This window comes from Pteronotus mesoamericanus, unplaced genomic scaffold (assembly GCF_021234165.1).
Source record: "Pteronotus mesoamericanus isolate MK-2021 breed Mesoamerican mustached bat unplaced genomic scaffold, CSHL_Meso_final contig_78, whole genome shotgun sequence".
In the NCBI taxonomy this organism is placed as follows: domain Eukaryota; kingdom Metazoa; phylum Chordata; class Mammalia; order Chiroptera; family Mormoopidae; genus Pteronotus; species Pteronotus mesoamericanus.
This window is the reverse complement of record NW_026555258.1, coordinates 7,363,867-7,379,037: the sequence shown is the minus strand read 5'-3', so window position 1 is coordinate 7,379,037 and position 15,171 is coordinate 7,363,867. Positions and strand designations below refer to the sequence as shown.

The following is a 15,171-nucleotide window of genomic DNA, read 5'->3' as shown; positions in this document are numbered from 1 at the left end:
ATGGCGAGAGAAAGAAAAGCTTTGGCATTTTAAACATAATTAGTGTTGAGACTGCTCTCTCAATCGGATATCGGATGGGATGTTGGCCTGTCTCTGCACAGTGTCGTGGGAAGCAGGCCAGACTGGGGAAGGAGGACCAGAGGTCCTATTTGTCTGCCAGCTGCATGGTGTCTGAGAACTCCAGGACTCGGTATTTTTTTTCCCCCTCTAACATAGGGATAATACAACCCAGGCACCACCCAGGTTAGTGTGAGCGTTGATTGAGACAGAGCCTGAGAAAGCTTTAAAAAAAAATTTTTTTTTTTAATCTTCACCAGAGGACATTTTTTTCCCATTGCTTTTTAGAGACAGAGGAAGGGGGAGAGTGAGAGAGAGCAACATCAGTGTTAGAAAGAAACATCAGTTGGTTGCTTTCTTTTACGCATGCTGCCCGGGGAACAAACCCACAACCCTGGGTATGTGCCCTGACCAGGAATTGAATGCGCGACCTTTTGGTCTACAGGATGGTGCCCCTACCAACGGAGGCACACCGTCTAGCGCCTGAGAAAGCTTTTTGAGAATTGTAAAGCTCTGTACCAATGCCTCAGAGGTGTGTTAGTGTGTTTGTGCAGAGTCAGAGTTTTGAGATAGAGGTGGATGCTGGTGCGGAGCGGCTGAGGGTGAAACCAGGAGTTGTTGCAAGTAGGCCTTGGAATTTCATGTTTTAGACCAGCATCCCCTCTCGCCAGACAGGTTAATGTTGGTTTTAAACACCCTGGCCCCGCTCTTCTCCCCTCCCCGGCAGACTTGCTCTGCAGGCCAGCGTTAATGGCCTCTTCTCCCCCTTGCAGAGGCTGGCCTGTGACCCTGGGCAGCTGAGCACTCGGAGGCGGTGCCATCCCTCCTGGCTCGAGGCTCCGCACAGCCCGGGAAACGTGGAGTGCTAGTTAATAAATGGCCTTTTGTTAGGAAGGTCAATTGAACTGACGGTAGAGACGCTGTTAAAAGTAATTTGCAGTCAGAAAATATGTAATTCAGGGCAAGCTGCTTTGAGCGATTGCCTCTGCCATGGATATCTTGGGCGTTTCTCATTAAAAGCTTCCTTTGCTGGTGGTGGTGCTTCCTCCACCGCCGCGCTGGCCTCAGCCCCGTGCAGCGAGGAGTCATTTGTCTGTATTTCACAAAGGCTGCCTTGATCCCCAGGGTACAGCAACTGGGGGGAAAGGAAAGAAGAAGGCATGCGAGATGCTCTGTGTACTGCTCTGCTCAGAGCATCCTCCCAGCCTGCAGGCTGGGCCGCGATGCGAGCGTGTGAGGGTACAGGCCGCCAGTCCTTTGTCTGCCTGGGCTGGAAGCAGCCTGCAGCCATCTTGGAACCTGCTGCTGGGCTGCTTGTCTGGTGCATTCTGGGAGCAACATCCTTGCTTTCAGAGCAAATTTCTCCTACTGCACTTGAGAGCGTGCTTGAGAGCAAAAGAGAGCCATTGTCATCAGTGCCTCGTGGAGGATATTGTAACCCAAGGACGTGAATCTATCAGCAAATAAAATATTTCTTAGTTATTTCCACGCTTACCTCCCCCTCCCTCTCTCTTAGATAGTAGAGGCAGTGCTGTCTTAATAAAAGAAAAAAAAAACTTACCTCGCATGTTCTTTATTAAATTCACAGCATGATATTTCAGCTCGGGCAGAATTCATACATTCTGTTAATGAGTTGTTAATTGCAAAGCATTTTGGTAACCAACAGCAGGTACCCATATTTTGCAAACTGCAGCATTGTTATTGTTATGTTACCAAGAAGATTTTCCTAGTAAAGATACTTTTTGATCAGTGTTTGCTTTGGATTGGGTGGGTGCTGATATTTAATTCTAAACCTTCTTTATTGGGTGTGGGCATGGGTGTTCATGGGTGTTCATTCGTTAAATGTTTCCTTTATGCCCACTGTGTGCAAGAAGCACTAAACCCAGTGCTTTAGGCAGATACACCTACTTGGTAAATGAAATAATTTGAAATAGGAGATGATGCAGTGATGCAACGTGGTATCCTGGGCACTGCCCTGGGCTTCCAGAAGCTTATTTTCAGCAGAATTAAGTAAGGCAACACTTACTTTGGCTTTTGTCATAAACAGGTGCAGAGAGAGCGGCTGCTGTCAGGCTAAGAAGCGCCTGATTTGGAGTCTTGGCTCCATTGCATTAAGTCTGTTTCTGGAGCCTTTGGTGGGGTCCAGGGAATGCTGATTACACGGGTGACTTGCATGTAGCGTTTTGGCTGTTCCTGTTTAGGAGGCACCGTCATTTTTAATAGCCTCTGCGTTTTCTGATTCTGGGCTGAGAACTAAGACTGTTCGCCTTGCCTGCCCAGTTAGGCAGGGTGTTTGGTTGGCTTTAGAAGCAGTAACCAGCCTTGAGAGATCTGGCAGACCTACAGCCTGTGGAATTTAATTGCTGCAGAAGGAGGTGGAATTTAACTTGCTCCTTTCCAAGGCTTGTCCTTTTAAAAGTACCAAAAGCCATTTACATAAGGTGTTACCTTTATTTGCTTTCTGGTGCGCTGCCACTCGAGCCGCCCAGACCCAGTGCTCTCTATATACTGCTTGTCTCCTCTGGTCACATCAAGAGGCCGTGAGCAGCAGAATAATAATTCTGTTTCCCGCCCCTTCTCCCAAAGTGCCCAGCAAGAATTATGGTCATTGTTCGTGTTTAGCTTTGAGTAAATGCCCACGACCTGTGAGATTAAACACAACGAAGGGACCTGCCAATTCTCTTGGCTTGGGGGTGGGGGAGTGGAACAGGGGACGGGGTGCCTACCACTTTTCTAGTCAGTGACAGCGGATCTGTTTGCCCCAGACAGCCCCCCCCCGAGCCTCATCTGCGTTTTGTTGGGTCTCCAGGCCCCTTCTTCACATGACTCTTAGTTCTCCCGGCGCCCCTGCAACTGTTGGTGATGTGACACCTTACTTGCTTAAAGCCTCGGAGCCCGGGCAGAACACCGTCTCCTCGTCTCCGTGTCCGGAAGGCGTTCTTCCCTGTGCTTGTCGCAGAGCTCTGCCTGCCAAGCAGTCCAGCCTTGGTTGTGATGGAGACCATGGGTTTGGAAGTCGCCCCTCACCCCCCATAAGGAAATAGCATCAGGGAGAGAATCGCAAGGCGGGTTAGGCTTAGCCACGTCTAATTTACCCTCAGAGGAGCGACAGGTATCTGTGCAGAAGTCGGGCAGCTGGATGGGAGATTTGAGAATGATTGCTTTGGGCTTGAGTTAAAATGACCTACCCAGAGAAGGGACAAGCCCTCATGAACTGTGTTAGCTCAGCATTCAAAGCTGACTCGAGACACCTGAGGGCCAGCCGTGGTTTGAAATCTCGATCTGAGGAGAGTCAAGTGAGGTCAGGGCTCCCTTAGCCAGTTCAGGCACATGGAGCTGAGCTCAGGGTATTCGCCGAGAGTCTGGTTCTATCTGTTTGACACTTTGCATTGTTCACGTTAAATGCTCAGTTTGAATTTTGTGCTTTCTTTTTCCTTTTCGGAACCAGGACCAATCCACCATGCCTGAAGTCAAAGACCTTTCGGAAGCCTTGCCAGAGACGTCAATGGACCCCATCACGGGAGTGGGGGTGGTGGCTTCTCGGAACCGAGCCCCGACAGGCTATGATGTAGTAAGTCAGGGTACTGCTTTGTACCTTTGTTCACGGATTCCACAGATATTTACTTCCTGTGTTCAAGACCCTCTGAACCTTGTGTGTAAGATATGCTTCTTCCCTCTAGGAACTTAAGCAGGGAAGGAAAGACCCCGGTTGGGCAGGCGTGGGGCGTGTCCTGGACTGGGAGATGGGAGACCTGAGCCCGTCGGGGCTGTGCCCAGGGCCCAGGTGTTGGACCCCTGCGATGCTCATTGTCACCTTCTGTAAAATTCGGGAGTTGGGTTAGGTGATTTCCAGTCACTTCCAGTTGTGACATTTCATGAGAAGGATTCAGGAGTCTGAGAGACCCTTAGTGTTTGTCACCGATTATCCCATGTGTATAAATGTGATAAATGTATTGCTATGCAGCTGCACAGCTCTTTACAGTTCACATAGCCGTTTCCTACCCAGGAACTTATTTAGCTCTCACGATCACGCTGGGAGGGCAAATAGCTTTATCTCTACTTTGCTGATGAGGAGAACCTAAGCTCTGGGAAGCCCCTCCCCGCCCCTGGGGGTGGGGAGTCAGCGCCGGACCCCCCCAAGCCCAGTGCTCTGACCGGCCGCACTGCCACAGCTTAGCAGGGCCCCTGCCTCGCTCCTCCGCAAACCTCTGTGGTGTTCAGGGCGACTCATGGCCGCAGTTGCTTACCTCGTTTCAGTAGATAAATTCCGATTTGGGTGGAGTTTAAAAAAAAAAGCAGAGTGACATGAGGAGGGTTTAGTACAATGTTTGGAGATTCTGCAGTGGTCTTGTTTCCACTGTCCTCATTTTGTTTATGGCCGTGTTTTATTCTTGTTCATTGCAAGCGTGCACCAAGAATACACAGGCATAGAAGAATGAGAGCCCTAGTAGCCAGCTCCGAGAACCTGCCAGGGCGACTGGATTAGTGTTTGGTGTCCTGGGTGTGGTGGGGGGTGGGGGTGGGGGTGGGGGGGGGGGCGGCGGTGCAAGGCCTGGCCCAGAAGGAGCCCCAGGGCAGTGCTTCTCAGCCTTGGCACTACTGACGTTTTGGGTCCGATAAACAGATAATCGTGTGCTATGGGGCTCTCCTGTGGTCACAGGGTGTTTAGCAGCATCCCCGGCCTCTACCTACTAGATGCCAATGGCACCAACCGCCTAAGTTGGACAACCAAAAAAATATGTCCAGAAGTTGCCAAATGTCCCCAGGCTGAGGGGGTGGTGTGGGCAAACCCAGCCCCCGGTTGAGAGAAGTGCCCGGTGTATCAGGTCAGCCAGCGTGGGTCCCGCCGGAGGAGGGAGAGGCCTGTTAAAATGCTGCACGTCAGTTTCCCAACTGTTTGAAAGCTTATAAACATTTTAAAAGTGAAAGAACGAGGGAATCTTTTTTGACAAAGATTTGAGTCTTACCTGCTGCCTGACTTCAAAGTACTGCTTGAATGTATAACTTGCTATAAAATAGAATCATTAGGTATGGCTTTGTGCCATAAAACTCTTGGGGAAGCTAATAAAAGTGTTACCGATTTGAGAGGCCAAAGTGCCTTTTGACGAATTGGATACAAAGCGGCACTGCCTGTGCACGGGGCGGGGCGCACCGCGCTCCCCGTCTCTGCGAGGACTGGCCCTTGCGTTGCTGGCCTGGGGGGCTCTTGCGGGGGGCACACACCAGGCCTGGGCCTCACGTCTTTGTGCTGTGCGCTTTTGGATCTGTGTCTTTTACTTCGGCTTGTTCCGTTGGGGTCATCTCGAATGCTTGGCTAGTGGGCGGCAGATGGCCTTTGATAGCCTGGTTTCCCGAAAGTCTTGGCAGGTCTGACAGGAGCAGAATCTATCCCTATCATTTTCTCCTAACGTCTCGCTCAGGGCAGAAGAGCGCAGTGTCAAATGAGTAAAATTAATAAGCACATTTCATGATTATGCCGTGCTGTGCATTATAGCGAAAGGTGAGCAGGGCAAGAGGCTGCAGGGGTCAGCCTGGCAATTACCCAGCCTTTGCGCCGGGATGGAGCGAGGCCGGGCCCCCTCCGAAGCCCTTCCGGGGAGGGAGCTGGAGACGTCTCATCGTACTGACCGCTGGGCTCTCCTAGATAAGAATCTGGTTCCCCAGGGGTCCGCCCCTGAGCTCAAGGGCGATGGGGGGTGAGGTGGGGAGAAGAACTCCCCGGTTCTTTTATCTGGAGTCATCACCAAACTGAAATGGAAGGAGTTCCATGGCGGCTCGGCCGCAGAGGTGCTCAGCCCGGGCTGCCGTGGCCGAGGATGCCGCGCTCGGACGGTGGCGAGACCCCTCCCTGCTGCAGCCGCTGTAGGAGTGATCCGTCCACCTGCACAGGCACAGTGAGCACTATGCACAGCCCCGAGAGGAAGGCACCAGGTGGACGGCTGATTCTGGCCAGCGCAGCCCCTTCCAAGTGAGCAGAGGCCCTGTTGCTGCTCAAAGTAAAAGATGCCACGTGTCTGTTTGTAAAAATTTAATTTTGTGACTTCTCTCCAGGTCAGGGGCAGCGTCTTAGGCCAGGGGCTGAGGATCATTGGCGAAACTTCTCCGTTTATGGTCCCGATGTCTGCGGTCCTCTCTGAAACGGCCGCCCCTTTCTGTTTCCCGGCCACAGTCTCCGGCCTTGGCGTGGCTGGTGGCAGTACGCCCTCCCGACAGGTGGATGGGTCTCATGCACCCCTGTGACACCACAGTACTTGGTATAATGACTGCCATAGATGCCTAGTGTTCGCTGAAGGTAGTACCTGCTCTTTTGTCACATGTGGATGGTGACTTGTCAGTGATTCGTAATGCCACAGAGGCAGTTGTTCTAAAACCCCTCTGCACAGAATTACCCTGTGATTTCCAAGTCACTCTGGATGTTGCAGCGTCTAAGATATTCCAGTCGAGACAGGATCACAGGCAACCGGGTGGGTGGGGGTGGGACAGCGCAGTTGGCTCAGTTTTGACATGCCCAGTGTGAGGTGTTTGTGAGATGTCTAGGTGAAGATATCAAGCGGCCCTAGGTCAGAGGTCTAGGGAGAGGTCTGGGTATCGTCCTCACATGGCAGGGACCATGGTAAGACTGACATGGTCCAGGGAGAAGGTGTAGAACCGGGCGAGACGAGGTGTCACGTCAGACTCCATGTCAGAGTCCCCTGGAATATCACTGACTAAGGATGGGCGTGAAGAAGGCACTCAGAAGGGACCAGGGCCAAGCGTCCAGAGAGGTAGGTGGAAAATTACTAAGAAACTGAAGGAAAGAGTATTTCTAGAAGAAGGGATGGTCCTTTATGTTTCAAGTCGCCTAAAGGGTAAGTGAAATGAGACTGAAAGGTGGAGGTGGCTGTGAACTCGTTGTGGGCTCAGAGGCAAGATCGGAGTGGACTTGAAGAGCCCAGTAGACATGGGGGTGACGATGGGAGGCCGTGCAGGTGGCCTTTGAAGAGAGAGGAGCGAGGGGAGTGGTATCTAGAAGATGACATGGGATCACAGGTCCTTTTTCCTTTGTTTAAAGGTGGAAAGCGTTGAGCGTGTTTAGTGGCTGATGGGAAGGAGCCAGTGGCGGGGGGGGGGGGCGGGAGGCTGACTATATGGGAGGGAGCGGCTGGACTGATGAAGCAAAGCCCCTGAGGTGGCAGGCAACTCAGCATCGGAGGCCACAGAGAAGCCAGGAAGTCGTGTTTGTTTAGCTCTCCTTCCTGTAGCTGCGCGCTGGGAAGCCAGCTCGGCTCCCAATGACCTCTGACCGCTGCCTGAGCTTCTGGCGCACGGGGACCAGTCACCCCGGGGGGGTGTCCTCTCTCATTTCTTCCTTCCTACTCTCTCTTGGCCCTCCTCTCCCTGTCTCTCAACACTCCTGTTTATTCCTGAAACTGATTAGACACAGGATGTTTCTTAAAGACTGTTGGACCTGAATCATTTATATAGGCCCTAAATGTATTTGGGGGTTTCTAAATAATTGGAAGTTTCAAATGCTTGAACTGTCGCAGGGGAAGGCTCCGGGGGTACCAGGAGAGATTGCCCCTCTCTGGGCCAGAGGACACAGAGAGGGATATCTTTAAAATCCTAAACCTGCAAGTGAGGTCCTAGATTTTACCCACCAAAGTAGTAAAAGAAAAAAAAAAAACCACACACCTATATGTAGATTCAAGCAAGCTGGTATTTTTAAATAATGATCAACATATTTTAAAGATCACATGAAAAGCATGCAAAGATGGAAACGAGGTCTTATTTTTAAAAATAGAGTAGATAACAAATGGAAAATGGGGGGCAAAATCATATGATCACAGCTGTCACTTGGATCTCCAGGAAGTTGGGGGAGGGGGTGAGCAGGGCAGGGAGACCACCCTCATGGCCAGAGGACAAGGGCAGCCCAGCGCCTCCCAAAGCTCTGCCTCTACCTCTCCTCCCAGCTCTGCTGTCCAGGGCCGCCTCCCAGTTCAGAAATAACCGCAGACTAACTCCGGCCTCACACACTGGTTTATTTTCAGAAGGGGAGCTTGTTTTGATAAAAGGTACCAGGTGTTCTTCCCTTTAGTTTTGTTAGAAAATACATTAAACTGAGATTTACTTGAAAACACAGAAAGCAGTTTTATGACCAGCCTTTGTGTAAGTCTTGCTTCTCCCTGCCCGCCCCTCTTTGCCAGCAGAGCCCCGACCTCGAGCGCGGAGTGCCCCAGAGAGGGTGCCCGCGGGCCACTTGGGCTTAGCACGGGACCTGGCACCCAGGAGGCAGGCGGGAGGCAAACGCTGGCTGTCGCTGCGGCGATTCGATCAGGAAGAGCGGCTCAAGTTGCCTCCTGCTTGGCTTTCCTCCCCTGCCAACCAGGAATTTGGGTTTCAACGCAAAGACTGCCATAACGACTTACTCCGTAGTTGGTTCGTTTGGGAAGTGGAGAGCACCTCTGGGGAACAATGCAGCCTTCTGGTATTTCCTCCTGTTCACTGAAACTTCCTGTTCATTATTGAGAAAAGCTTCTAACAATGAAGCCTCAGTTGGTTGGATTCATGGAAAAGGTGAGGGACCTGCTGTAATTTTCCTTTCATTTCTTTTTTCAGTAAAATTTTCTATTTTGAGATCACTGTAGAACTCACAGGGAGTTTTAGGAAGTAATATGGAGAGAACCTGTTTACTTTTTCACCCATTGCCCCCCAGTGTATCAACTTGCAAACTCTAGTACAATATCACAGCTTAGGTATGGACACACAGTGACGATACGGAGCATTTCTGTTTTTATTTTCATGTACGTATGTATGTATGTATTTTTTATTGTTCAAGTACAGTTGTCTCCATTTTCCAGCCTCCACCTTTCCCTGCCCCACCCACCCGCCTGCATCTCCCACCCTCTATCCTATACCCCTTCGGTTCTGTCTCTGGACACATCACCCTGAACGCACCTGATCTCGTCTGATCCCGGAAGCATTTCTGGTTTTAAAAGCACGTGGGATTTTATTTTTATTGAGGTATGGCGAGGCCGGCAGGTCAGGACACAACTGCCACTGAAAAGATAGTTTGCCGTCAGGGATGCCAGGGGCGGGGCACCCCACTCCAGGCAGGGCCGCGCGGGGGCGCTCTGGGGTTGGGCGGGAGGCGGCGGGGACTGGGGAGAGCGGGCGGGAGCCTGTGCCGTGGATTCTGCAGGTGAGGCAGGGGAGCCGACTTGGGGCTACCCGGTTTAATTAATGTTGGTGGTGGGCTGTGGCGGTGGTCTCCAGCAGTCAGACACCTGGCCCTGGGGCGGTTTAGGGCCGCGAGAGACTGTCCCCCTCGGAAGGAGCCCAACGCAAGGAGGCGAATGGAGATAGAGACTCAGAGTTGGTGGCTTTATATTCAAAAGTGCTCATAGGAGAGATTTTTACTGTCTCCAGGGATTACCTCACTCCTTTTTAACCGCTGACAACAACTAATTTGTTCTCCATTTCTATAATTTTGTCATTTCAGAAATGTTATAGAAATGGAATCATATATACAGCATGTAACCTTTTGGGACTGGTTTTTTTCAGAAACTCAGCATTGTTCTCTGGAGATTCATCTGGCGAATATCAATAGTTTGTTCCTTTTTATTGCTGATCAGTGTTCAGTGATAAGCCTGTACCACGATGTGTTTAACCACGTACCCACTGAAGGACATCTTGGTGGTTTCATTTGGTGCTGTCATGAATAAAGCTGCTATCAGTACTCATGAACAGGTTTTCGTGTTAACCTGAGTTTTCATTCCCCCAGGGATAGATGTCCAGGAGTACAATTGCTGGTCATATGGTAGATGCATGTGTAGTTTTTTAATGAAAATGTCCAACTACTTCCCTGTGTGGCTATAAAATTTTGTGTTTCCACCAGTAATGTATGAATGATCCAGTTTCTCCACATCCTTTGCAGCATTTGTTATTGTCAGCATTTTTGTTTTAGCCATTCTGGTAGATGCACAGTGATAACTCATTTGGTTTTAATTTGTATTACTCGAGTGGCTAATGATGTTTAACATCTCTTCATGTGCTCATTTGCCATCTCTATATCTTCAATAAAATGTCGCATCATGTCTTACTCATTTTCTAATTGAATTTTTTGTTTTTTTACTGTTGAGTTTTAATTTTTTTGTGTATTTAGGTATGAGTGTTTCGTTGATTTTGTGATTTGCAATTTTTTTTTTCCTAGTCTGTATGTGTCTTTATATCTTAACAGGGTCCTTTACAGAGCCAAAGTTTAAAATTTTCGTGAAGTCCAATTGTCAATTTCTCCATTTATCAGTCATGTTTTTGGTGTCATATCTAATTCTGCTCCTAGATCCTGAAAATTCTCTCCCGTTTTTTTTTTTTTTTACAAGTTTGATAGTTTTTACATTTAACATTGGAGTCTGGTACATTTTGATTTAGTTTTATATAAGGTGTGAACTTAGGTCAGGGTTCTCTTCTCCCCCATGGATGAACAGCTGCTCAGTACCATTTATTGAAAAGGCAATCCTTCCTTCTGAATCGCTTTTGAACCATTATAAAAAATCAATTGGGCACGTTTGGGTGGCTCTCTGCTCAGTTCCATTCTGTGTGTCTAGCCTTCTGCCATCACCGCCCGGTGTTGATTACTGCCGCTACACAATAAGGCTTGAAATTGGGTAGAATGGTACCTCCCACTTTTTTCTTCTTCATAGAAGTTATTTTAGCTACCCAGGTTCATGTGTGTCTTTCCATATAAATTTTAGAATAATCTTGTCTATAGCTATAAAAAAATTTTGCTGCATTTAGATGGTAATTCATATTTAAAAGGGGTACTTGACCCAATTCCAATATGGCAGCGGCTCCCCCACCAACACATTGCAGACGTATTACAGTTCAACAATTCTGATACCGTCTCTCTGGAGACAGCATCAGATTCCACAGATTAAAGGCTCAGACCCATAAAACGACCGCCATCCCACTTCAGATGACAACTTGTCACCTGTGCTTCTGATTGACTGGCTATAGATCAGGAATTCCGAAGACCCCCTTCTCAGGTTTGATTAATTTGAGTGGCCCATAGAACTCACAGAAGCCTTTTACTTACTTTATCACTGGTTTATTATAAAAGAATATAACTCAGAAACAGCCAGATGGAAGACATGCTCAGGGCAAAGTGTGTGGAAAGGGCACAGAGCTGCCAGGTCTCTGTCCCAGCATGCCACTGTCCCTAGATCTCCACCCTGGAAGCTCTCCAAACGCCATCCATTTGGGGGTTTTAGGAGGCTTCGTTACATAGGCGTGGTTGATTAAATGATTGGTCATTGGTAGTTGGTTTAAACACCAGGCCTCTTCCCTCCTTTGAACTCAAGGAAAGGGTTGGACTAAAAGTTCCAAATTTATGTGTAGAATTATTTGTAGCATTCCCTTATTATTCCTTTGATGTCTGCATAGTCTATAATATTCTCTGCTTCTGACACTGATCATTTGTGTCTTCTCTCTTTTTTTCTTTCTCAGTCTTTCTAGAAATTTCTCAGTTTTATTAACCATTTGTTTCATTGATTTTTTTTTTTTTTTTGGTTTTTCTGCTTTCATTTCATTGATTTCTGTTTTACCTTTATTATTTACTTCCTTCTGCTGGTTTTGGGTTTATTTTGCTCTTTTTCTGGTTTATTGAGGTAGGATCTTAGATTATTGATTTGAGACTTTCCCTCATTTCTAATGTATACATTTAGTACTGTAAATATCTTTGTTAGCATTACTTTTGCTATACCCCACAAGTTTTAATGTTTTATCTTCATCTTCATTCTGTGTAATGTATTTTTAATTTTTCTTTAGGCTTCTTTGAGCCATGGGTTATTTAGAATTGGGTTTAGTTTCTAAGCATTTAGAGATTTTCCAGCAATCTTTCTGTTATTGTTTTCCAGTTTGATTCCATTGTGATTGGAAAACACACTCTATATGATTTCAATTTTTAAAAATTTGTTGAGGTTTGTTTTATAGTCCATGAAATGGCCTGTTTTGGCATATGTTCCATGGTCGCTTGAAAGACTGTGTACTCAGCTGTTATTGAGTGGGATTTTTAAAAAATATAGATTAGATCCCCTTGGTTGCTAGTGTTGCTGTGTTCTTCTGTATCCTTGCTGATTTTCTGTTTAGTTATTCTATCAGTTTTAGCATGGTGATGTTTCCAACAGTAATTTTGGAATTAACTTTTGTTTCTTTCAGGTTATCAGTTTTTGCTTCAAATGTTTTTCAGCACTGTTGTCTGGTCCGTACACACTTAGAATTGCTATGTCTTTTTGGTGTATTGACCATTTTATCATTATTTAATGTCACTTTTTGTCTTATAATTATCTTAGCTCTGAAGTCTGTTTTATCCGGTATCAGTATAGCTACACCTGCTTCCTTTGGGTTAATGTTTTCATGATGTGTCTTTTTCCACACTTTTGCTTTCAACTGTTTATACCATCATACTGGAAATAAGTTTCTTGTACACAGCACATAGTTAGATCATGTTTTTAAATCTACTTTGCAAATCTGTATTTTCTAATTATTGTACTTAGATCATTTATATTTAATGTAATTATTGATATTTTGAGATTTAAATATGCCATTTTATTATTTATTTTGTTTATTCTGTGATTTTTTTTTAATTGTTTTTTTTCCTATATTCTTTTTCTGGTCTCCCTGTGGGTTACCTGAAGATTTGCTAGGATTTCATTTTGGCTTTTTAAGTCTAAGTGTTTTTTTAGTATATTTCTTTGTGTAGCATTTTTAGTGGTTGTTTTAGGTATTATGTTGTGTGGGCGTGGGCACACATGTGTGTTTCTGGTAACCTCATTTTACTGGTTAAAGTGAAGTGTAGAGCCCTCACTCTTTTATGTCCCTTTACCCTCCCGCATTTATAATATAATTGTCTTAAATATTTCCATGTCAGTATTATAATTTTTGCTTCTACCGCAAAACATAATTTAGAAAATTCAAAAGGAGAAGTCTATTTACTCCTATTTTTATATAACAGGTTTTTTCTGCCTTCCTGATGTTTCAAAGTGCCTTTTTTTTTTAAAATCATTTCTTTCTTGTTTGGAGAACTTCTTAGCAGTTCTTTTTGAGTATGTCTGCTGGTGACAAATTCTCCTAGTTTTCCTCTGTCTGAGAATGTCTTTATTTCCTGTTCATTTCTGAAGGATATTTCACTGAATATAGGATTCTGGGCTGACAGTTCTTTTCGCACTTGAAAAATGTTGTGTTATTTCCTTCTGGCCAGTGTGATTTCTAATGAGAAATCCGCCATCATTCGAATTGTTGTTCCCTATGAGTGAAGTGTTGCTCCATTCTCAATTCTTCAAAAATTTTTCTTTGTCCTCTTTTTTCAGGAGTTTGATTATGATGTGTCCTGGTGTGGATTTATTTGGATTTATCAAGTCTGAGGTTTGCTTACCTTCTTGACTTAGTAGATTTATATCTGTTGTTAAATTTAGGGACTTTTGAGCCATTATTTCTTCAGGTACTTTTCAGCCTCACCCTGTTCCTCCTCTCCTGGAACTCTGATGAAAGGAGTCTTAGATCTTTTGTTATAGTCCACAGTTCCCTGAGGCTCTGTTCATTTTTTGTTCAGTCTATTTTCTCTCTGTCGTTCACATTAGGTCATTTCCATTCCATATCCCAGTTCACTGATTCTTTCTTCTCTCTTTTCCATTCTGCTGCCGAGTCCATCCATTAAGTTTATTTCAGTTACTGTATTTTTCATTTCTAAAATTTCAATTTGGTTCTTCTTTATATTTTCTGTTTATTTGCTGAGCCTTTCTATGTGTTGAGACTTTGTTGTGTTTCAAGCATGTTCATAATTGCTCAGGGAAGCATTTTCGTGGCGGCTGCTGTAAAGCTTTGTCGTCTTCCCGCCCCCACCCCCCCGATAATTCTAACATCTCTGTCATCCTGACCTTGGCTCTGTAGATGGTCTTCTTTCTATTCAGTTGGTGACCTCTCTGTTTCTTGGTGCTTTTCTCTGATGAGTGGGTTTTGATTGGAACCTGGGAATTGTGGGTACCTATTGTATTATGAGTCTCTGGATCTTATTTAAACATTTTATTTTAGCAGGATCTTCTGACATTGCTCCGGCAGGAAAACCATCTCTTCACTGCCAAGTAGGAGTAGAAGTTCAGTTTCCCCACTTGGCTTCTGGTGACACCCAAGAAGATGGGGCTCCTTGTTACTACTGGGTGGTGATGGGAGTTCTGACTCCCGACTCCGTGGCAGAAATGCCTCATTACAGCCCCCCTTGTGGACCCTGCTGACATCACAGGGTTGGGGAGGTGGCCTTGTTAGATAGCATGGTGAAAGTCCTAGCTTTCCATGAGGTTTCTCCCCTGTCACGCCCCTGGAGAGAGGAAGGGGCAGAGGGAGGGAAGCCTCATAACTGCCGGGTGGGGGTGAACGGCCTGGCTCTCCGGTTGGCCTTCCCTGACACCATCTTGTCAGAGGTGTTGGGCTGCCTTTTTTCAGCCTTGTGAGGTGGGATACTCGTCCCTCTGCTCTGGTTTTACTGGCATGGATGGGGGTGGGGCCACAGTATTATTACAGTTTTTATGGTGTTTGGTTGGCATGGACCTTATTGTTATTGGCTAAATGAGCTGTTATCATAGAGAAAGCAGACTTTTATTAGGGCCTTTTATTGGTCTGTGTCTGGTGCTGTTTCTCAGTTGCTGACTTTGTTAGCTCCAGGCCTGGGATATGTGGGTAGGAAAGAAGCCACAGAACTCAACACATTGTTGTTCCTTGGGTGCCAGCTGCCTGCCTTCTTCTCTTACCTTTCAGAGTCTACTTATGTTTCTTTCATATAATGTCCAGGATTTTTTGTTATTTTCAGTGGAAGGACTAGGAAAAAGTATGCCATATCTTATGCCATATTCCTACGAGTAGATGCCCTGGCTTGTTTTATGTTAACTCAGGGTTAACAAGAGAATCTATTTATCTGTAAGCCTGTCAGAAATATTTCCTAAATATTTATGTTTCAGCCTTATGTATATAGGCAAGAAATATGCTACCGCATGCTTCTAAAATACTTGCCAGCTACTCCTTAATGTCTCTAAGACTCAGATGCTTCAGGTCACCTTTCTCAATTTTTGTGGCCCACATTTATAGTAT

General features: G+C 46.3%; 1 protein-coding gene across 5 annotated transcripts in view; it reads left to right on the top strand.

Moving 5' to 3' along the window:
• Positions 1-15,171, top strand: part of MVB12B (multivesicular body subunit 12B) — a 153,908-nt gene that overhangs the window by 9,315 nt on the left and 129,422 nt on the right. For all 5 annotated transcript variants that reach the window (XM_054584366.1, XM_054584369.1, XM_054584367.1 and 2 more), the window contains one exon: positions 3,506-3,628. In XM_054584366.1, the coding sequence (XP_054440341.1) occupies positions 3,506-3,628 (123 nt within the window). The remainder of the gene's footprint in view (positions 1-3,505; positions 3,629-15,171) is intronic.